The sequence below is a fragment of the Bos javanicus genome, chromosome 1, assembly GCF_032452875.1.
Source record: "Bos javanicus breed banteng chromosome 1, ARS-OSU_banteng_1.0, whole genome shotgun sequence".
Lineage (NCBI taxonomy): Eukaryota > Metazoa > Chordata > Mammalia > Artiodactyla > Bovidae > Bos > Bos javanicus.
The window spans coordinates 46,143,648-46,168,329 of NC_083868.1; the positions used below are offsets into that span (position 1 = coordinate 46,143,648).

General features: G+C 35.5%; 1 protein-coding gene across 9 annotated transcripts in view; it reads right to left on the reverse strand.

Moving 5' to 3' along the window:
• Positions 1–24,682, reverse strand: part of SENP7 (SUMO specific peptidase 7) — a 171,947-nt gene that overhangs the window by 16,635 nt on the left and 130,630 nt on the right. For all 9 annotated transcript variants that reach the window (XM_061426761.1, XM_061426830.1, XM_061426772.1 and 6 more), the window contains 6 exons: positions 20,391–20,424; positions 15,952–16,131; positions 14,250–14,512; positions 11,985–12,118; positions 10,506–10,622; positions 4,099–4,221 (listed from right to left, as the gene is read on the reverse strand). In XM_061426761.1, the coding sequence (XP_061282745.1) occupies positions 4,099–4,221; positions 10,506–10,622; positions 11,985–12,118; positions 14,250–14,512; positions 15,952–16,131; positions 20,391–20,424 (851 nt within the window). The remainder of the gene's footprint in view (positions 1–4,098; positions 4,222–10,505; positions 10,623–11,984; positions 12,119–14,249; positions 14,513–15,951; positions 16,132–20,390; positions 20,425–24,682) is intronic.

The window sequence follows — 24,682 nt, forward strand, 5'->3', positions numbered from 1 at the left end:
ACTAATTCAATAAAGACTTTAGAAATGGTCCACATCAAAGAAAAAAAAAAAAAAGAACATCATAGGACAACGAGTTAAGCATATGCACCATCCATCTTTTATTTTATTTCTTTAATATTGGATTCGTAATAATGAAAATCACTCACACTGCCTTAAAGGAATTTACAAAATAATGAAGACAGAAAAAAAAACTACAACAAATAACTAAAATGTAAGTTTCATAAGGGATACAAATGAATTATGGTGATGGCATCTAAGAAAACCATCAAGAAAAAGGTTGGCACACACAAATAATAGTTCCTTTTCTTTATGTCATTAGGGAGTTAAAGAAGGAAGATATCAAACCAAGTTTGGATGTCAAAAAAGGTTCTAGGAAAGGAATGGCATTTCACAGTTGCATAAAGGAGGTTATGGTATGATATTTGGCTCAGTCCTAGGAAGGACCTCTTTTTAGTTAGAAAATTAAACAAACAATGGTTTGTTCTTATATATTTATATACCAAGTAACACAGGAAACAGATATCTTTGCTCTATCCCTGTCCATGAGAATATCTAACCAAACTCACGGGAGTAGATGTTGGGAGTAAAATGGAATCCAGAATGGGCTAAAAGATGTGGTAGGAATCAGACACTACGCAAAAGAACAACTTTGTAAAATAATGAGTCATATGTTTACCAATTTTCTTATTTCAAAGTGATCCAACCATTACAATGATTATAAATAATTATTTTTACCTAGTACAGAATCTCTTTGTTTTCCATTTGAAAAATCTTAAAAGAGACAGCTGGTTTTCTTTTGTTTTATGTTGGTGTTTGATAAATTTCCTGATTATGCTAACCTTACGTCACTGGGAATACATCACACTTTGGATGGAGCAAGGATGATAAGAGGGAATATAGGGCCACAATATAATCTCTTACACTCTGTTCCTAACTAACAGGAAAATTCTCAATTAAATGTCTAACAGTTCCCTCCTTGTTCAATAACATACATTATTATCTTTTGTTTTGAGTTCCTAGTACGTTCTAAGAACTGAGCAAAATGTACCAGGTATAGAGTAGAAAAAAAGACAGATGTAGTCCCCGACCTTATGGAGCTTATATTTTAGAATGAGAAACTGAAAAGAAAAAAAGCAAATATAAAAATTATTAGAAATAGTTTTAAAATAAACTAAGAAGTACCAGGACAGAAAAAAAAAAAGTGCCAGGAGAAGAAATTTCTGTCAGAAAACAGCAAAGAGCTTAGCATATTCAAAAACTAAAAGGAGGCAGGCTGAGCTGAAGTATAGTAAATGAAGGGAGAGGATGTTGTGAGACGAGTTTAGGGAGATGGACAGAACTGGATCTTGCTGAATCTCATAAACCACAGTGATGACTGTATCTATCATTTAGTCTGCTATTTCCTAACGTTAATAGCTTGAGCTTCCTGTAGGATTCATTGGCCATAAATTATGGTTTGTATCACTTGCAAGTTTTTTTTCTGGATTCTTTTTTTTTTTTTTAAGCCAATCTGTAGCAGTTCTTTGTGTGAATACTAACTATATACACATTAGCCAAGCATTAGTATGAGTATTGGTGTGTGTATATGTATGTATTTGTTCATATGTATATGGGTACATGTATATGAAGATATATTATGCATAAGATACATGTAATATCTCTCTTACCCTGGAAGAAGTCACTCATCTAATTTATTTTTGTCTTATGTTTATATATGATCAGGCAAATAACATCTAAGTTTTTTCTAATTTTTTAATCAAAAACAAATTTTTAATACAGCAGAATCTACATTTTCATTTCCTCAGTTTCTAAGTAGGTATGCCAACTGCATAATCTCCACACTGACTAGTAATCTTAACACAAAATGTGGGATTAAGTGTAGGGTGCCAACCATCAATTTCAATACACATAAAATAAAAGAGGAGGGCATGAGAAATGTTAAATATCTAATTTGTTTACTACATCCTCCCCTTCCATATATCCCCCTCTGTTAACCCTAATTATAAGGAATATTTTCATACTGTGATTTTCTTCTTAGTTGATCCTGGAAGGCCTTGTCTACCAGCACAAATTTCAAACCTATAAAGACACTCAAAATACGGATGAACACCATTCCAGTTTGTCTAGGTATACAACCAATATACACAGGTTGCCCAATGTAGCTATTAATAGAGCCTCCTTTTATTCACTCAAGTGTTCCAATTTAGACCATAAATTATACAGCTGCAATACTATAAATAAGAGAAAGAGCTTGAACTTTGACATCAGAAAGCTATATCCAACTTCTGATAACTTATCTAACTTTTTTAAGCTTCAGTTCACAACAATGGCCATTTACCTCATAAGACTATTGTAGAATCAAACAATAACCTTATGTTCACTGTCCTGGTTCCAAGCAGGTACTCAATAAATGTTAATACTCTCTCTATTGCTATTCTTTTTCTCCAACAACACAACAAACTCAGTTTACCCATTTAATCATCTTTTTAGTTGCTTATTGCTCCTATTATTTTAATGGAATGAAACAACTCTCACAGCCATCTTATTGAAGGCCATCAAGTGAAACAAAAACATCTCTGGACCAGCGGTTAAAAGATAAAGATTTAAGTACCATCAGTCTGTCACTTTATCAGAATTCTGACAATCTTCATTGGCCTGCTTCCTCATCTGAAAAATGCCTTACATATCTAAAATCACTGTTTTGGGAAGAAATAATGTACAAAAACGTACCTTGTAAAGTGGTAGAAAGATGTTTACATTAACTTTTTCAAAAAAATAAAAACTCTTAATTTTATCATATGCCTACCACACAGATTATTACACAGAGTATTAGGGGTGGGGAGAAAGATGAAATGGCTCTCTGCTCACAACTATTCAAGTTACTGCTAAGATTAAAAAAAAATCACTCCTTCTTCTTTTTTGCCTATCCCTAACCACTGCTCAGACCCTGATGCTGGCAAAGACTGAAGGTGGGAGGAGAAGGGGATGACAGAGGATGAGATGGTTGGATGGCATCATTGACTCAATGGACATGAGTTTGGGTGGACTCTGGGAGTTGGAGATGGACAGGGAGGCCTGGCGTGCTGCAGTCCATGGGGTCCAGGGAGTCGGACACAACTGAGTGACTGAACTGAACCACTGCTCTGTAAGTTTTAGAATTAATCAAAAAAATACTTGGACAGAAATTCAGCTAAATTGTGGGCACAAACATAGTATTTTTTATAATGTTGCTGCTGCTGCTGCTAAGTCGCTTCAGTCGTGTCCGACTCTGTGCAACCCATAGACAGCAGCCCACCAGGCTCCGCCGTCCCCGGGATTCTCCAGGCAAGAACACTGGAGTGGGTTGCCATTTCCTTCTCCAATGCATGAAAGTGAAAAGTGAAAGTGAAATCGTTCAGTCGTGTCCGACCCTCAGCGACCCCATGGACTGCAGCCTTCCAGGCTCCTCCATCTATGCGATTTTCCAGGCAAGAGTACTGGAGTGGGGTGCCATTTTTTATAATGTTACCTCAGTTTAATTAAATAGTAGTATGTTAGTGAGAGTCCAACCAGGAAAAAATAAATCACATATATTTAAGACAGATAAAATGTAATGCAAATTATTGGCTACAGTGGTGATAGAAAAAGTGCAAAGCCACAAAAGGCAATCAGTGAGGCAACCAGAGCTGGGCACAGTAGGACAATGCTACACCCAATGCTGAAGGGGAGAGTGAAGAAGTAGTGGCTCCAGACAAAAGTTAGAGCTCTGCCTGTCCAGTGAAAGAAGGGCCCACAAATGAACTAGAATCACTATCAAAATAACTGCCCAAGGCAAAGAGGGTAAGGAAGAAACATCCTGACATCTTCTTTCCTTGCCATCCAACCTCCAATATTCCCAACAGACAATTGGAAATGCAACCTGCAAGAGTCAGCCTCCCTGTGATGAGGAACAGAACAGTGGAAGGGTGAGAAATGCCTTTCAGAACAGACAGGCCCAGGACACGCACAAGTGGTAATACTGCTCACTCTAGGAAATACAGTAAGAAGGTATTTTGCTAGGAGCATCAAAATAGTAATGCTTTCCTCTTAAAACTTAAGTATATTGGAAGACTGACTTACGAAAGATTTGGATTATCTTCTGTTAAATTATTTTCCTTTCTTGTCAAGCATTTGTAGAAAAAGCTACTAAAAATATGACTTCGTTCAACAAGTTCATCTGATGCCTTCTCCAATATAAGATACCTATAAAGTAACAACACCACAAAAGTCAGTTATTTTTAGATTTTACCTGGTTTTCCTCCAATTATTTTATGAGTTCTGAAAATCTTCATTTGTATGTCCAATTAGAGTCAAAGCAATCTTGCAGTTTGCTCTCATTTCAGATCTTTTTTGTTGTTGTTGTTGTTCTTTAACTACCTTACCTTCTATCAAGGTCAATTAAAGCCGAAATTTTCCATTTTCTCATTCATTTACTTAACACGTATTTCTTAAGTTCCTAGTATGTGCTAAGTACCGTATTTATACTAGCAACATTAAATAAGAGGGGGAAAAAACAAGTTCCTGGCCCCAGAAAAGTGAGGGTAAAAAGGAAATATTAATCAAATCATACAATCACATATAAAACTAAAACCATGACATTCCTAAATAAATCTAGAGAAACTTTAATAACTCTTGAGACACTACTAATTGCTAAATCATTAGTCCATTTCCATATAAGACAATTCAACACAAGCTTGTATTTCAATCACTTAGTGATTAAATCTCTCATATTTACAGAACTCTGGTATTTTAATAGTTTAAAAAGGTTCAAAAATGACCTTGCAATTTCTTTTTTTAAAAAAGCATAAAAGACAAATTCAGTTTGAATTTTTTTTAATGTGGTCATGCAGAGCATATACTGTGTGAAAGGAGACACAAAGAATGCCTTCGGTGTGCTCCAAGTATTCTTTTATCTTAATCTGAATGATGATGACATGGATACATATATATGTGAACATTCATGAGCTGTACACTTAAAATTTGTGCACTTCCCTACTTGAAAGATATTCCTCAATTTTAAAAATAATTAGGAAGTAGTTTAAAAAATTAACATAGGATCCCCTCTGAAAAGAATTCAAAGAGACAGAGATACAGGCACCTCAGTGAAAAAGAAGTATAGAAAAATACTCTTAGAATCAAATTATAAATAAAGTTTTAGTAATTATTTCCAATAAAATACATCAAAATTAACACCAAAGATGATCTAATATATCTCACAAAATATAAATTTGACACTACTTAGGGCTACAAAACTTAGTAAGATGTAAGATGCTCAACCTTTAGAAGGAAAAATCATCATAACGCCACCAATAACTTTAAAATAAGGCAAAATATTATATGAACCATAAAAGAGATACAAAAAAAGATATTATGAGAGTTAATAATACCTGTTTAATCAGGAAAGGTTTTCAAGAAGGTAACACTTGTGAGGAAGGGGCGTAAAATTTCAAAGGGGAATAAAATTTTAACATGTTAAGATAAAGAAGAGAAAATTCCATGAAGCAAGAGTAACAGGGCATTAAGGCAGAACAGTGACTAAGGAATGGGCTTTGTTTAGTAGACTGTTTATAATTTAATTTTGCTGGAGACCTGGGTTCGATCCCTGGGTTGGGAAGATCCCCTGGAGAAGGAAATGGCAGCCCACTCCAGTATTCTTGCCTGGAAAATCCCATGGACCGTGGAGCCTGGTAGGTTACCATCCATGGGGTCGCAAAGAGTCGGACACAACTGAGCGACTTCACTTTCACTTGCTGGACTATGCAATAGGCACAGGGTTATTAGTAAATGGCAGAAAATACAGATTAGTGTCATATTATCAAAACACTCAAATGCTTGACTGAACTCACTTTGACAGGTAATAAGAAATTAATAAAAGTTTCTAATGAGAATTGCATTCATCAAGTGGTTTATGAATAATAATGGTGATAATAATATACTTAACAGGAAAACAAAGACAAAGGATATAAAAAAATAATTTAGATAAGATAAGTATACTAATGGAGAAGGCGATGGCACCCCACTCCAGCACTCTTGCCTGGAAAATCCCATGGATGGAGGAGCCTGGTAGACTACAGTCCATGGGGTCGCAAAGAATCGGACACGACTGAGCGACTTCACTTTCACTTTTCACTTTCATGCATTGGAGAAGGAAATGGCAACCCATTCCAGTGTTCTTGCCTGGAGAATCCCAGGGATGGGGGAGCCTGATGGGCTGCCATCTATGGGGTCGCACAGAGTCGGACACAAGTGAAGTGACTTAGCAGTAGTAAGCATACTAAAAAGATCGATGACAGAGACAGATAAATGAACTTGAGAGACGAAATCTACTACTCAGGCAACTGAGTATGTAGAAAAGAAAGAGAGGGTGAAGAGTCAATGACAATGGAAACTTCACTTCCAGCCCAGATGGAATAAGAGGGATCAGATTTACACTCCTATTTGAAACAAGCAAAAAATCAAACAAAATACATGGAGCAATAGTTTTTAAAACACAGCACATCAGCAACAAAGAATACTGACCCTTGAGAGATGGTCAGCTCCATAACTGCCTCAGCTTACTGCCTTGATACATTTCAGATTACAACACAGAAAGCAATAACCCAGATGAAAGATGTAGACTCCCTGAGTTTAGGAGATGCTGAGAGTCAGAAAATACTCTTGCTGCTAACACAGCAAGAGTTTGCAGATCAGAATATTGGAAAGGAAAAAGCAGTATAGATAGAAAACTCCAAACATATGCAGAGCATCCTCCTCAAGAATTTAGCAGAATACTGATCACTGCATTATGTAAGAAAGACACTTAAGACTGGAAAAGGAACTACCTGAAAAAAGTAGAGAGAATGGTACCCAGCATTCATTGCAGGAATACTGCCTGTTGCTACCAGCCAGGCTGGAAAACCTCATAATTCATGAGAAACTGAGTACCGTATTCAGAAGGGTCTTTCCTCAGTAGTGGGGATTAATCTGTTGGTCTTACCTAATAAGTCTTAAAAAGCAAGAGTTTAAAACCACTGAACTGTTTCCAAATCAGTTCAGTTCAGTCTCTCAGTCATGTCTGACTCTTTGCAACCCCATGGACTGTAGCACACCAGGATTCCCTGTCCATCACCAACTCCCAGAGCCTACACAAACTCATGTCCATCGCATTGGTGATGCCATCCAACCATCTTTCCCTCTGCCGTTCCCTTCTCCTCCCACCTTCAATCTTTCCCAGCATCAAGGTCTTTTCAAATGAGTCAGTTCTTTGCATCAGGTGGCCAAAGTATTGGAGTTTCAGCTTCAACATCAGTCCTTCCAATGAATATTCAGGACTGATCTCCTTTAGGATGGACTCGTTGGATCTCCTTGCAGTTCAAGGGACTCTCAAGAGGCTTCTACAACACCACAGTTCAAAAGCATCAATTCTTGGGTGCTCAGCTTTCTTCACAGTCCAACTCTCACATCCATACATGACTACTAGAAAAACCATAGCTTTGACTAGACAGACCTTTGATGGTAAAGTAATGTCTCTGCTTTTTTTTTTTTTTTTTTGTCTCTGCTTTTTAATATGCTGTCTAGGTTGGTCATAGCTTTTCTTCCAAGGAGCAAGCATCTTTTAATTTCATGGCTGCAGTCACCATCTGCAGTGATTTTGGAGCCCAAAAAAACAAAGTCTCTCACTGTTCCCATTGTTTACCCATCTATTTGCCATGAAGTGATGGGACCGGATGCCATGATGTTAGTTTTCTGAATGTTGAGTTTTAGGCCAAATTTTTCACTTTCCTCTTTCACTTGCATCAAGAGGCTCTTTAGTTCTTCCCTTTCTGCCATAAGGGTAGTGTCATGTACATATCTGAGATTATTGATATTTCTCCCAGCAATCTTGATTCCACATTGTGCTTCATCCAGCCCAGCATTTCACTGATGTACTCTGCATATAAGTTAAATAAGCAGGGTGACAATATACAGCCTTGATGTACTCCTTTCCTTATCTGGAACCAGTCTGTTGTTCCATGTCTAGTTCTAAATGTTGCTTCTTGACCTGCATACAGATTTCTCACAGGTGGGTCTGTGGGGAGTTTTGGAATCTCAGAAGGCAACATAACCAGGAGAGAAAAAAGAAAACCCACAGAATACAAGCCTAACCGCAACTGTGGAAAAGGAACTTTCCCACCAAAGGCTCTAACCTAATAACCTAAGGCACAGCCTGGCTTGCTGACAGAACAAAGGATTGAGTGAATACCCAAGGAGAGATAGCAGGCTGCATACCGGCCCCTCCCCGCCCGGAGGCAGAAAGGCAGGCAGATAGCCAGAGCTGGAAGGCAAGGGGCTGCTGCAATCTAAACCCCAGAGATGGCACCTTCCATCAAACTGTGAGCAGGCTCCCAGCTGCTAACCAAGGTTTTCTGAGATCCTGGATGGTTGACAGCCACCAGGAAGGTTGCAGCCTGAGATCAGCTCTCCAGGAGACATATGGCACAACTGAGACAGTGCTCTCATGGCACACCCAGGAAACCAAGCAGCCGGGACCAAGGAGGTGATTAAGACACATGGCCCACCTAGGACAGTGCACTCTCCAAGATCCTGGTTGCTTGAGCTGCTCAGACCTGGAAAGTGCACAAAACGCATGCCCAACCCACAGAGACTGAGCCAGAACTGTGTCTGAGTGTCTCCTGTGGAGGTATGGGTTAGCAGTGGCCTGCCCCAGGGACAGGGACTCTGCATGCAGCAGACCTGGGTATGGCATAAGCCCTCTTGGAGGAGGTTGCCATTAGCCCCACCATAGAACCACCAGAACTTACACAGGACTGGGGAAACAGGCTCTTGGAAGGCACAAACAAAACCTTGTGTGCACCAGGACCCAGGAGAAAGGAGCAGTGACTCCACTAGAAACTGACCCAGACATGCCCATGAGTGTTCAAGAGTCTCTGGAGGAGGCGAAAGTCAGCAGTGGCCTGCACAGGGTGGGGGGCACTGAGTGCAGCAGTGCGTGCATAGGACCTTTTGAAGGAGGTCACCATTATCTTCATTACCTCCACCATAGTTTGGCCTCAGGTCAAACAACAAGGAAGAACACAGCCTTTCCCATCAACAGAAAACTGGATTAAAGATTTACCCAACATGGCCCCGCCCATCAGAACAAGACCCAGTTTCCCCCTTAGTCAGTCTCTGCCATCAGGAAACTTTCATAACCCTCTTATCCTTATACATCAGAGGGCAGACAGAATGAAAACCACAATCACAGTAAACTAACCAAACTGATCACATGGACCACAGTTTTGTCTAGCTCAATGAAACCATGAGCCATGGTGTGTAGGGCCACCCAATATGGATGGGTCATGGCGGAGATTTTCCAAATAATCTGTTTCAAAACAAAATTTAAAAATATTTATAGTAATATACCAGCACTCAGTAAAAATATCACCAGACATGCAAAGAAAAAAAGAAAAACAGTATGACTCATAATGAGGGGAAAAATCAGTCAATTGAAACCAACCCAGAACTGACAAGGATGCTAGAATAAGTAGAAAAAGACATTTTTAAAGTTATTATATAATAATTATATTTCATATATTCGAAAAGCTACATACATATTTTTTAAAAGACCCAAATAGAACTTATAGAGATTCATTCTACAAAGTCCAAGAAGAATAGTAGATGCTAACATGAGACTTTTAAGTCTTATCCTTATTAGAATAAGGATAGCACTACTATTAAAATGATAGGGCTGAAATTATATGATGATAATAAATTGATTTGGGAATGGTCAGTGAAATAATCAGGAGACATCTTGAAAAATAAATGTTAGAAATGTGGGTCTAAGGATATAGTACAAAATGAGGACAAGAGACAAATTATCGCTGCATGAAAGTTTAGAAAACTTTTTTATAAATTCATTCAGCTATAATTTTATAAATTCATTGGCTATATAAAAAATTGAAAACTGTAATAGAATAGTGATATAGATTCTTAAAATGTTGGTTAACTTTTACAGCGCTTAAGGACACATAAAGAACTATACAGTTGTTTCGTCCTGGTTTCCAAAGTGATGTGTCATTATGTAAGTACTTTCGTCAATAATATTATAGTCAAAGCATCAAGCATCACTGACTCAATGGACATGAGTTTGAGCAAAATCTAGGAGATGGTGAAGGGCAGAGATGCCTGGCGGGCTGCAGTCCATGGGGTCGCAAGGAGTTGGACCTGACTTAGTGACTGAACAACAAAATAGTCAAAGAAGTATCAACCAACAGCAAGCAAATAACAAAAATGAAAACAAATGAAACAAGAATAACTCTTCTGAAGTATACAGTATCTATGGGAAGTAAAGGGATGAAACAACTTGTCAACAGTAGAAAACTTCACTAGACAAAATTTTTCAAATCTGAAATTTGAGTGGGTTATTTTCAGCTAGAGTTAAAATACTTCAGAAGTATTTACTTTAAGATTCACATCAAAACCTGTAAAACAAATGACATAGTGACATGATCATGTTTCACTGTACTTACTTAAGATAGAAATCAATGATTACATCATTAAGAAACTCTCCTTCTTCTAAGCACTCCAGATCTTCATTAGTTACTCCTAAACCCCCTTTAGTAGGTGGTGGAGGATATACAATCAACCTTAAAAAATAAAAATATAAGTAAAATATATTAATAATGAAAACTCTAGTCTCAAAGGGATTTGTTCTTTGGGACAATACAGGGCAGTAGTATTCAATAACTAAAATCTTAGGGTAAAATATCTGACACAACACAATCAACTATATTTTCCTTCCTTTGTTTTCACAAGCTACTAATAGTACTGTCACTGAGTATCTTTTCATTTCCAGTCCTTCCCATGTGGGCTAGTCTCAGTTTTTGTCTAATCAACAGGTTATCTCACTATCACTAAGGATGTCTCTCTTCTGTACAATATTTAACTTTCAACAAACTGAAGTAATAAACCATATAAGATTCTCCTATGCTCCAGTTTCCACTGTTAAGTTTGAATACCCAAGACTAAAACAGTCAGCAGTCAAAAACTATGTTCTCCTACTAGTAACTAGTCTATACCAGCTGGACAATGAAGAAATACATGGGAACTTAGGAGGCAAGTTTTCCATAACAACATGCTTACAATATAAAACTTAGGAGAACATAAAGGAAATAAACCATCAGATCACAACCAGAAAGAAGTGGAAAACAAAATGACAACTAATTAGGCATTTTTTCCTTTGGTTCCCTCTCTTAAAGTTCAGAAATAAGAGCAGTTGTAAATTCTGGCTATAATCTTGAAACAGACAGGGTGGTACTCACTGTATAAATATAGTCAATAATAAAGGTATAATATGTACTTGTTGAACTAGAAAGATTCAAGAAGGTAAGAATCAACTGCAATTGATTTAATCTTCGTAACCATTGCACCTAAATTAAATAATATGGGAAATTTTTAAGTCATAAAATGATAATAACTATTTAATGACTATTTCCCTATCCTGTGCTGTCCGTTTGTTTTTTAACAGAGAAAAGGAATCATATAGAGGAATAGAAATTATTCTCAAATGCAAAGACTGCCTTATTCTACTTTATTACCATAAGAAGACACAAGAAAGACCAAATATGAGCAAGAAGTAACTTGTGAAGGGAAGTTCTGATAAACTTCAAAGTACCCGAAATTGAGGCACACTTTAGTAAGCAATTTCTCTTTTCCTACCATATATTCAGATATGGGATATATAATCTTAAAAACCTTATACTTCTATTCAAATATTTTCAATAAAGGCTTTGACACATTTGACATCTTGGCTACCATTTCTGACTTCTTAAAACATAAAACTAAGTGAAGTGTCACTGACTTGTTTTCTTGATTATTTTTATTATTAACTGTCAGCAAGAAAGCAAAACTGAAAACATTTAAAAAGGTAAAATACTTAAAATCAGCAACATGAATGAAAACTACTAATGTGCCCACCTATTACAAACAGGGTATGACACAGTACATACTTCTGAACAGGTCCAGTGTGCCTGACTTCTCGCCATTCCTCATCTGGATTAGAAGTAATAGAAAGCGAGTAGCAACCACTGCTTTGCTTCTGCAGTAAGGTGTAAGTAGGCTTGGCTGTATCTGTATTTGAGGGCTGACCCCCGCCAAAAAAAAAAAAAAAGGGCAAAGTAAAAGGTCTCCTTATACCCGTACAAATACATATTAACTCTCAAAGGGACAAAGTCAGAAGTTAGACTTGTAAGAGAAAATGGGACAAAAAGAAATACACACCAGTGAGTTATATACATACACATATACTCTTATAATTTCTACAAAGATATAATCAAATCAAAATAATACTCTGGAGCAAAAGATAATGTACTATGGATCAAAGTTTAACCTCAAGTGTTACTTATAGGTCCGGGTTTTACAATTTTAGAATCTGAAATCAGTGCTGTTCAAAATGAACAAAAGAGGTGATAAGTAGTAGGAATGTTTTTAAAAGACTGATAAGGGTTTATAACAACATAAACCAATATTTTATTATGAAATGAGAACTATGATACAAATTTGTATATACCGTGTAATTATCAAGCAAAATTTTTACAATATTATGCAAAAGCCAGTGGTGAAGTCTTACACCTTATCTTTCACTAATGTGTCTTTCTACAGACCTTTAAAATTACAGATTAAAATAACCAAACCCACATGTGAATGCATGTGTATGTGTGCACATGCCCCCATCACAGAAAACTTAAACACTTTTCTTTCTGCAGGTATTTGGCAGAGATATATAAGCCATAAGTATATTAACAATCTCCTATAAAAATAAATACAGCATTTTAAAACTTACCATTAATTGTTTCAAGATAATCTTAGATTTATAAAAGCGTTATAAGCCTCTAAGGTGGTGGTGGTGGTGCTGCTGCTGCTGCTGCTAAGTCGCTTCAGTCGTGTCCGACTCTGTGCGACCCCACAGATGGCAGCCCACCAGGCACCCCCGTCCCTGGGATTCTCAAGGCAAGAACACTGGAGTGGGTTGCCATTTCCTTCTCCAAAGCATGAAAGTGAAAAGTGAAAGTGAAGTCGCTCAGCTGTGTCCAACTCTTAGCGACCCCATGAACTGTAGCCCACCAGGCTCCTCCGTCCATGGGATTTTCCAGGCAAGAGTGCTGGAGAGGGGTGCCATTGCCTTCTCCTAAGGTGGTGCTAGTGGTAAAGAACCCACCTGTCAATGCAGGAGACGTGAGTTCAATCCCTAGGTGGGGAAGATCCCCTGGAGAAGAGCATGGATAGAGGACCTTGGCAGGCTATAGTCCATAGGGTCTCAAAGACATGACTAAAGCGACTTAGCATTTAGCAAGCCTCTCACAGATTCCCCTAATACTAACATCTTTTAAAAAACCACAGTACAATTATCAAAACTAAGAAATTAAAGTTGTATAATACTATAAACTACAGACTTTATTTTGATTTTACTACTTTTTCCAGTAATAAATTTGTTTCAGGATCCTACAATTCCTTCATCTTTCTTTATTTTTCATGACCTTGGTATTTTTTAAGACTGTTGGTCAGTTATTTTATAACTGGGCTTGTTTGATTTTTCTCATGATTAGACTGAGGTTATAAAATATTGAGAAAAACAATATAGAAGGGATATACCCTTCTCCATGCATGATGTGACAGGTACATCAATATATTTTATTACTGGTAATGTTAACTTTGATCATTTGGGCTAAAGTGATATCTGTGACATTTCTCCACTGTAAAGTTACTATAGTGGAGGAAAAAAGTTACTTCTTTTTCGTAATTAGTATTTAAGGTGAGACACTAAGATTATGCACATATCCTGACCTACTTTAAGTTTTCACACATTAAATTTAGCATCTCTCCACGGATCTTACCTGCAACAATCATAACTATGATTTTTCTAGTGGTGGTTTTATATTTCTCTTGTTCCTTTTACATTTTTTAATTGCAATATTTTTCTAAAAAAAAATTATCCCTTGCCCACCTTTTATTATTTGTGTTTTCATTCATCTGTTCAGTTAATCACATGTATCAATACACATTAAAGGGTATATATCTTATTCTCTAGTAATAATTGCACGTATCATTACTGATTTTGTTGATCTGTTTCTAGCTTTGGCACTGGGAATTCCTTTAGGTTGGTTCCTGTGACCTTTGACAAAGCATAGCATTCTAAAATCATGCTAATTTCAATGAAAGAATTTTTATCCAACTGCTTCCCTCCCCCTCACTAATTACATTAATCATATGCTAACCTGAGACACTGATTTCATCTTCATTTCTTCAGTAGTAGCAGCAGGGAAAGAACAAGTTGAAGCACAGTAATAATGAATAAAAGAACTTTCTTTTGAAGACAGGTTCTGAAATAAAGGAAGTGCCTGAACCCAAGACAATGGATAAGAAAGCTCTAATTCTCCATTGGTTGTACTTATTTCTGTCATAATGTCTTTCAATTTCAATTCTTCTCTCTGTGAAATAGAACTGTGTAGCTCAAGGAAAATGAATTCAGTCGATTTTGCTATGAAAGAAAAAAAAAATCGGTTTTTATTGGTAGTATTATTTTGCAAGGGGATTAAAATTAAAATAATTTGATTATTAGTAACAGTAAGGATGGTATAAGGCTCAACAAACTATTTTGCATCATAGTTAATAACCCAGGCAAATTGAATTCCAAAACAACCATTAGTAGCCTAGAACCAAAACTCACAATTTTAGACTCCTACTGCATTAGAATACAAACTCCACAATGGTACTGTATTTCCAGTACCTGGCATTTATTAGATGTGAGCAAATATTTGTTAATGATTGAAATATATACATTATATACAAAACAGACAGCCAGTAGAAAACTGCTATATAGCATAGGGAGCTCAACCTGCTTGCTCTGTGATGATCTAGAGGGGTGGGATGGCGGGGTGGTAGGGAAGACCAAGAGGAAGGAGATATGCGTATACTTATGGCTGGTTCACATTGTTGTATGGCAGAAAAAAACATTATATTATAAAACAATTATCCTCCAATTAAAATAAACAATTAATTAAAAAAATTTGTTAATGAGTATGTGAATAAGTAAATGATGACTAAACAATTATTTTTCTCTAGCCTTCTCTATATAGCAAATCTGCTCATTAAAATTTTCATTCCAACACTTCCTTCAGAATCATCTTCTTTCATTAGTCATTTCAACAGTGGTTTCAAATGACATTCTCACCTCCCACAATGATTATAAATGGCTTGAGCATCTTCCCAACTCCTCTGCTATTGGATCATAAATTTCCCAAATTAATTTGGAAGCAATCAAGATAACAAAATAAGGAATTTTAAAGATTTAAAATTCAGATCATTACTTAACATCTTTAATATGCAAGGCAGCAGGAGGGGAAAAGGTAGAGAGATTAAAGAGATAAGAAAGAAATTTACTAATCTGATTTAACTAATTCTAAACCAGACTTCTTAGGAGTTGGAAACTAAACAAAGTTGGAAAATATTTCAAGATACATATATACCGATAGGAACATTGGAAAAGTATTCAATCCAGTCTTAGAAAAATGATACATAAGTAAGTATATCAAGTTTTCTTTTTTAGAAACTAAAGAAAATCTTGAAAGACTTCTGTATTTTATTTAACTTTGCCACTGATTAGTTCTGTCATAGTTCATTATGAAATCAGGGCAAGAACTCTTATGATAGGCAGCCAAGGATGTCAACTGACTAAAAGGTAAGGTACTGCTTTTATTTTAGAAGATAATTTTAATTGGTTGAGTAAAATTATAAGGAGAAATTATGAATAAAGTAATTTATCTTAAATAATATCAAGGGATAAATTATTTTTAATTCAGTGAACTTAATTTCAATTCAATGAAATGATTACATTCTACTAAATTATTTTAGAGAAAAATTATTTTATAGGAGTTCTCAGATAATCTTGACATTTAAAAGAAATCTTTTTATACTCACATTGCTGGCTTAATACAGAGTTTTCTAGTTGAGTCTGAATCTCCTGAAGATAATTTGAGGAGACCCAAAGAAAGAGGATAGCATGACTTTTTTTACTGTGATCATCATCTTTATTTTTCCATAATCCAAATCTCTTTAAATGTGTGGTATCCACTAGCAATGAAATCTCATGCACGGACACTGAAAAAAGTAAAAGATAACAAGGTAATAAATTAATCTGTTTAGGAATACAACACATGCACTGTATGACTCTTCTTTAACAATATATTTTTCAAAAAGAATTACATGCAATGTTTTTCAAAAATATTATTTATAGCACATTTCAATAACTTGGCTGAAATACCTAAACACTATTATTAGAGTAAAAAAGATCATATAAATTAGAAAGGGCTAAATAATTATTAAATGGTAATAAAAAGTAGGAAGTTAGCCTCTCACCATTATATGATCTCAGACTATCTTATCAATGCAGTAAACTAAGCACAGTGTAACTAAGAAAATTATATAATTCTATTTTGGTCAATACTATTAACCAAGATTCCAAATGCTATCATAAGCCACTTAACACCTATTTCCCTTCTAAAACATTTATCCAAAGATTCTCAAGAGTAATATGAGCTTCTGAAGGATCTAGGATAATTTTTTTTTGGAGGCACCGCAGTTTGCAGGATCTCAATTCCCCCACCAAGGATTAAACCTGGACTATGGCAGTAAAATTAAATTATTTTTAATTAAAATTTTAAATTAAGAAATTAAAAGACGCCTGCTCCTTGGAAGAAAAGCTATAACCAACCTAGACAGCATATTAAAAAGCAGAGACATTACTTTGCCAACAAAGGTCTGTTTAGTCAAAACCATGGTTTTTCCAGGAGTCATGTATGGATGTGAGAGCTGGACCCATAAAGAAAGCTGAGCGCCAAAGAACCATGGTGTTAGAGAAGACTCTTGAGAATCCCTTGGACTACAAGGAGATCAAACCAGTCAATCCTAAAGGAAATCAGCCCTGAATATTCATTGGAAGGGCTGAAGCTGAAGCTCCAATCATTTGGCCACCTGATGCAAAGAACTGACTCACTGGAAAAGACCCTAATGCCAGGAAAGATTGAAGGCAGAAGGAGAAGGGGACGACAGAGGAAGAGATAGTTGGATGGCATCACTGACTCAATGGACATAAGTGAGCAAGCTTCGGGAGTTGGTGATGAACAGGGAAGCCGGGCATGCTGCAGTCCATGGGGTCACAAAGAGTCGAACATGACTGAGCGACTGGACTAAACTGAACTGAATGGCAGTAAAAGCCCAGAATCCTAACCACGAAGCAACCAGGGAATTTCTAGGATGAAATCTCTTAAAATTTTCCGAGGTTTTACTGCTCAAAATTTTGAGGTAATCACTCTGAATTAACACTTTTCCCTTTCATTTAGTGAAAAGAATCTCCTGGAAGGACCTTATTTTGTAACTCAAAGACACATACAAAACTGGTGTAAAGAAGTCCTGAGGTCATCTGGTTCAACTGTGAGAAAACAAGTAGCTGAACTAGGAATATAAATATCAGTTAAGTACAATCCCAAGACTGTTACCTATCTGAAATAAATCTCTTACTACTCCTCCCCCTGTTTTTTCCTGGCACAGTGCTACTCAAAATGCAACATTCTCAGCTTGCAACATTGCCATCAGCCCGGAAGCAATTGGAAATACAGAATTCAGGCCCCACACTGGATATACAGAATCAAAATCAGCACTTAGAGAAAAATAAAAAAATAAACAGGTAATCCAGATGAACGTTAAAGTTTGAAAAGGATTTTACAATGAGCATTCAAATACTCATTAACTTGTCATCTTAATGTTTTCCAAGATAGCTATTCTATTCATTTTTTCTTTATTTCTTTCCTATTTCCTCCTTCCTTCCGCTATTCTTTTCTTCCATTATTTCATTTCTTCAGGTTTTTTCCTTGTTCTCTTTCTGGATTTCTATGTCTCTTCTGTGCCTGTCCATACTCATGCCTGCCTGACTTGCTCTCTTTCTATCCTGTCATGTCTTATTCTAACCTACCTCCCCTCTTCTTTTACTACTTACTGGCTCCTTTTTTTTTTGTATGTCTTTTTTTTTTTTTTAAATTGAAATATAGTTGACATATAATATTAGTTTCAGGTTACAACATAATGATTTGATTTTTGCATACATTATGAAATGATGACCATAATAAGTTTAATAACCATCTGCCTCCCTATAAAGTTATTATAATATTACTTACCATATTCCTTATATTGGAGATTATATTTCTGGGGCTTATTTATTTTAAATAAATTTATTTTGCCTTATTCACTTAATTTTGTCCAGCTCCCCATCACCCTCCTCTCTGGCAACTAGCTGCTTGTTCTGTTTATATATGAGTCTGCTTCTCTTTTATTTTTAGATTCCACATACAAGTGTGATCATACAGTATTTGTTTTTGTCTGCCTCATTTTGCTAAGCATAGTACCCACTAGATCCACCCATGTTGTCACAAATGGCAAGATTTCATTTTACAATGGTTGAGTAATATTCCATATATCTCGCATCTTCTTTATCCATTCATCTATCAATAGACACTTAGGTTGCTTCCACATATGTTTGCTTGGCTACTGTGAATAACGAATGCTGCAGTGAATACTGGGGGTGCATGTACTTTTTCAAAATAGTGGTTTGTTTTCTTAGAGTAAATATCCTGAAGTGAAATTTTTGGGTCACACAGTTCTATTTTTAATTTTCTGACCAACCTCCATACTATTTTCCATTGTGGCTGCATCAATTTACATTCTGAATGTATGCCAACAGTGCAAGAGGGTTTCCCTTTTTTCTGCATCCTTTCCAACACTTGGCTTCCCTAGTGGCTCAAACGGTAAAGAATCTGCTTGCAATGCAGGATACCCAGGTCTGATCCCTGGGTCAGGAAGATCCCCTGGAGAAGGGAATGGCAACCCACTCCAGTATTCTTGCCTAGAGAATCTCATGGACAGAGGAGCTTGGCAAGCTACAGTCCATGGGGATGCAAAAAAAGAATCAAACATGACTGAGCAACTAACACTTTCCAACACTTTTGTTATTTGCTGTCATTTTGATGATGGCCATTCTGACCGAATGAGGTGGTATCTTGCTGTGGTTTGGATTTGCATTTCACTGACAATCAGTAATGTTGAGTATCTTTTCATGTATCTGTATGTCTTCTTTGGAAAAATGTCTGTTCAGGTCCTCTGCCCATGTTTTAGTTGTTTGTTCCATTGATGTTGAACTGTATGCATTCTTTATATATTTTGGATATGAACTCTTTATCAAATATATGATTTTCAAATATTTTCTCCCATGCTGTACACCTGAAATTAATATGTTGCATGTCATTTATACCTTTATTTTAAAAAAAGAATTTGAGAGGTAGCTCTGTTGCATAGATCTTTATCTACAGATTATAGCACTATCTTTTATGAAATTTTCTTTTGAATCACAGGTCTTTGTTTCTTCTAAATAGCTAATGTTATATTGTTCCATAATAACTTATTAAAATTTCCTAATTAAAAATATCAGGGTGTGTATATACACACACACACACATATATACATATTCTAATATATTACATATGCCTTATACATTCTTAGTACTTATAGTAGCTTCCTAATCATTAAATTTATTCTAATAATACATAGTTGTAGATTCTGTACATGGTATATGGGAAGAGTCCAACTAAAGTTACTTCAATCTCATCTTCAGTCTGGGGAAGGTTTCTTCTTCCCCAGTTCATTTCTGAAGTGCTATCTGTATATATTTTTCTTGCTCATTCTTTTCATAATTTATTCTCTAAAGAGACTGTTCTCTGTTGCTTATTATTAGTTCTCTTAGTGTTGTTTATTCTGAAAGGTTTTTATTTGGGAAGAGAATGAGAAACCTCAGTCTCCACAAATTACAGGTACATTTTCTAATCCACTTTGTACTTTATCTAATCCATTAGATAAAAGTGTACTTTATCCACTTTTTCTAATCCACAGGTACTTTATCTAATTCATTAGGTAACAAATGGTATAAATGCTCTTTCTTAATCCCTATGCAAAGCCATTTACATGGTTGTGTGCAACACTAAAAATTTTCTTCATTCTTTACTTACAGTTTCTATTTTCATCCATTTTTATATATCAAAACTCTCACTATAAAAACTATTTTTCTTATCCCTTAATATTACTTTAAGTCATTAAAATAATATACCATTTTAAGTGTTACAAAATATTTTAACTCCTTTGGAAGCTACTAAAATAGTGTTAGGTTGAAACACATTATTAATCTTACATTTACGCAAATTCTATAGTGGAAAAAAGTATGAAAAACTAGTTGCAGAAATACTTCAGAATTTTTGCTGACCAGTTTTATACTCAAAATTACAGTGAAAAGAGGTCATAAGACAATGATAGCTTACCTTGAAATGGGATCTTAATATACTTTGTTGTGAACTAAAGAAAAAACAAAAAAGCAAAACAGGAGTTACCACTCAAAATGTGTTACTATTCAAATTTTTCAAAAAATTGTTCTTCTTTAAACCACAAGTAAGTAATCAAAGTCTATGTACTAAAAGTCATAAATCTTTTCCTCTTAAACTAAGAAGATATTTCATTGTAAATACTTTGTCTTACAGAAGTTTAAGAACCCTGTGCAAGGAATTTAATTTTCAATATGCTCATTTATAAAACCAGTAAGACTATACGTAATATATTTTCAAAATGTTTCCAGAATATTTAAGGAAGAAATAAGATAAAGTCCAAAAGAACTGCCAAGAGACCTCAGAGTATCAATGATTTTGGTTAATTAACTACAAAGCAGAATTTGATTCTTATCTCTGTTGACATTCCCAGGATTCATTTTTCTTTGTTTCATGTTATACATTTCCTTCTGACTGAGATTCAGCAAGGTTCCCGCTCATTCCACTACATCTGTGCCAAGACACTAAATTTTCTCTAGGTATCTTTTGTATATATCTGATCTCCTTAATTGTTGATTTTATAATAAACTTTCAAGAGTTATGGAGCACCTAAATCTTACGTGTACCATCTAAAATAGAGGTCCCTTCAAGTCTGTCAAATTAATTCATGCCTATTGATTTGTTACTTGGTTAGGTTTCCCTTTTGATCAATACATTTATGAAACTTTTGACCAAATCAGGGATATAGCCTGTGAGCAGAAAACAAAATTTAAAATGGTGTTGGTACAGGGGTACCTAAATTAACTACCAACAAAGTTCCAAATAAGTAGCAAACAATGTTTGGTGAAACCACAGGTTTACTATGCCTCTTTTTTTTTCTAATTAAAAATTTTTTTCATGCTGTAGTTCCCCAAATATAAAACTCACATTTCATTGTGTAAGTTAGCCACTAAAGCAAAATTTGAGCAAAAGGACATATGGGGTTCAAATGTTGCCTCTCTATCCCTACTACTTTTTATAAACAATAAGTAGGTAAACTTAGGCAACTTACTGAACCTCTCAGCTCTAGGTCAGAACCTTAATCAAGAGGAGCTATTATCATTAGACTCTAGCATCTGATTCAGTATGTTATCTAATCTGATTTAGTCAAATACATCTTATTACTATGTCACTTTCATGCAACTGCTGTATATTTCGTGTATACACCCCTTGCTAAATTCTTTCTGACATGTTTCACTGGGTCATTAATCTCATAAAATATATCTTAGCAATTGTAAATAATGAGCTATAGAAAATGAATATAAGAAGTGTTTGCTATTAAGATTTTACAGTCATTACTATGAAATTATGAATAGTAGTACATCTATATATCTGGCTGCTGCTGTCTACATTATTGTTTCATTCTCCCACCATAAGCAACCTTGTCCTATCAAAACTTTCAACTTGGCAAGAATTACATACTCATTTTGCCTTTTTCAATGACTAAGCCAACATGCAACCTTCCCAAAGCCAAAGCCCTGAATGCAGCAAAAAACTGAATCCCTAGTTAAGAAATCAGAAAGATGTTCTTGTGGCAATAAGGTAATCCCAAGTTCTCTGAAATCATACCATATCTATTTAAACTTAAAAATAAAGCTGAACATAAGAGATTTTTTGTAACTTCTAACAACAGCCAGTACAGTTTTTTTAATATATACTTAATAAACATTTTTCCTATTATTAACAAAGTTAAGATCTAAAAAATTAAATGTGCAGCATTCTCTACTGCAGCATTCTCAACATTATAAAAAAAAAGGCAATAATAACTTAAATGTACCACTCTAAAATAATGGCTCTAACTTATATAAGAGTTTCCCACTACAGGTATTTCTCTAGTGCAGCTCAACTGTAACTGTCATGACAGAGAACAATATCTCCAGCATCCATAACAATACACAGCAGATACTCATTAAAGATCTGGAAAATGACTAAGTTTAATTCTCTAATATACTATCCCCTCCCAAAAAATAAGACGTTCTTTACCTTATAAGTTATATAGAATATGATAAACTCTGTCTGAACAAGAATATATATTAAGTTTTTTGAAAAGCTTGAAATTTTTAAGACTTTTACCTTTTTCCTGTTTTATGTTATTCATTATATTTTTCAACCTTAAAACTTCTTAAAATCCCTCCATAGTAACATAACTGTTTTAATTTTTGAAGAATTCCTCTCAACCTTTCTTCACACACATATATTTTACCTGCATATATTTACTTTAATTTACTAAACCACATTCCTATAATCAGACATTTAAGATTTTTTGTTTTTAACTAAAGTCTGTATTCCAATAGACATGAGACAAATGTTTAAGACCTGCTTTATGACATTTATTGAATATCTGCAGTCCTATATTACTTGTAATAGCAAAATACTGGGGACAACTGCAATGTCCAACAGTCAGGAATTCAGAACAATCCAATCATTCCAAAATAGGTAGGTGAATTAATTTAATGTGATTATGGTAAGTTAGAAAACAGTATGCAGAATGGACTGCTCTGGTGGCTCAGTGGTAAAGAATCTGCCTGCCAGTGCAGGAGATGCAAGTTCAGTCCCTGAGTCAGGAAGATCCCCTGGAGAAGGAAATAGCAACCCACTCCAGTATTCTTCCCTGCGAAATCCCGTGGCCAAAGAAGTCTGGCAGGCTACAGTCCATGGGGTCACAAAAGAGTCAATTAAACAACAATATATAATGCTACATCCTTTGGTTTTAAAGATAAACAGTTAATATGGAGAATACAGAATGATGTAGAGTTAATACTAATTGTCTCTGGATAAGCAAGATTACAGGTATTCCTCAAATTGTTCCTTTATTCATTTGTGGATTTCCCTGGTGGCTCAGCTGGTAAAGAATCTACCTGCAAGGCAAGAGACCTGGGTTTGATCCCTGGATTGGAAAGATTCCCTGAAGAAAGGAAAGGCTGCCCACTACAGTATTCTGGCCTATACAACTTCATGGACTGAACAGTCCATGGGGTGGCAAAGAGTCAGACACGACTGAGCGACTTTCACTTTATTCATTTGTAGTTTTTTGTTTGGTTTTGGTTTTTGCCCATAACAAGTCTACCTGAGTGTATAATAGCATAATTAATACACTAATTAATGAAAACCCACTGAGGAATATTTATGTTAAATTTTTCTCCCTTAGCTAATCAGTTACTATAACATATTTAGGTTACCTAATTTTTGGCCATTACAAAGAACTCTACAGAAAAAACTGGTCAAACCTGGGTTTTAAATGAAAAAGCTAAAAAGTAAGGGGAAAAATTAAGAAAAAGTGAACAAAATTTCTTAAAGTAATTTTAAAAATCAACCTAGGCATATCAAAAGCATTAATATCTGAAAATTAGTGATCAGAGAAGATACATTTTAAACAGAATTGCTGTGATGTTTTCAATCAAAGCAATTTTAACTATATCATAAGCTACCACTATGGGTACTTCCCAGAATTTGTACACGGTTACTCTGTTGGGATAATAGAGTGCATGGTACATGGTCACCAAGTAAACATATACTTCACGTCTTAAATCATATACTGTCCTCTCTGTGATGTCTTCCCTGACTGCTCCAGCCAGAGGAAAGGAGAGATCATGTCTTAACATTTTTATATTCCCTACCCTATCTATAAGACAGTGAAATATTGCTAAATCTTCTAGGAAAATACTTGAATTATAATTTGATATAGTCAATTCAACTAATGTTTATAAGTGCCTATTTAAGTGTGAGCCATTTATGTAAAGTATAAGAGGGAGTAAAATATGGTTCCTCATCACAAGATGCTTAAAGTCTAATAGAGAGATCTAGGCAATAATACAAACAAAAACACAAAGAATCAATCTTACAACAGATGTACAAACAAAGTGCTGTAAGTACACAGTAAAAGGAGAAGTTAATTCTGGCTAGGAAGAAGAAATCAGGAAAGGTTTTCGGGAAGAGGAGGTATTTCAGATAAGCCTTAAAATATTTTAACAGGCAGAAAAAAGTAGTGAGAAAGTATAGAGAACTGAGCAAAATCCAGCATGGCTTTCATATATAAAATGTGAGGCATTAATATTGAAAAGAAAGTGGAAAAATAAGAGGAACTATTCCTGGATATCCTTAAAGTAACAAGTTTAGGAATTTGGAGAGCTCTGTTGTTGTTCAGACACTTGGTCGTCTAAGACTCTTTGCGACCCCATAGACTGCAGAGTGCCACACTTCCCTCTTCTTCACCATCTCCCAGAGCTTACTCAAACTCATGTCCATTGAGTTGG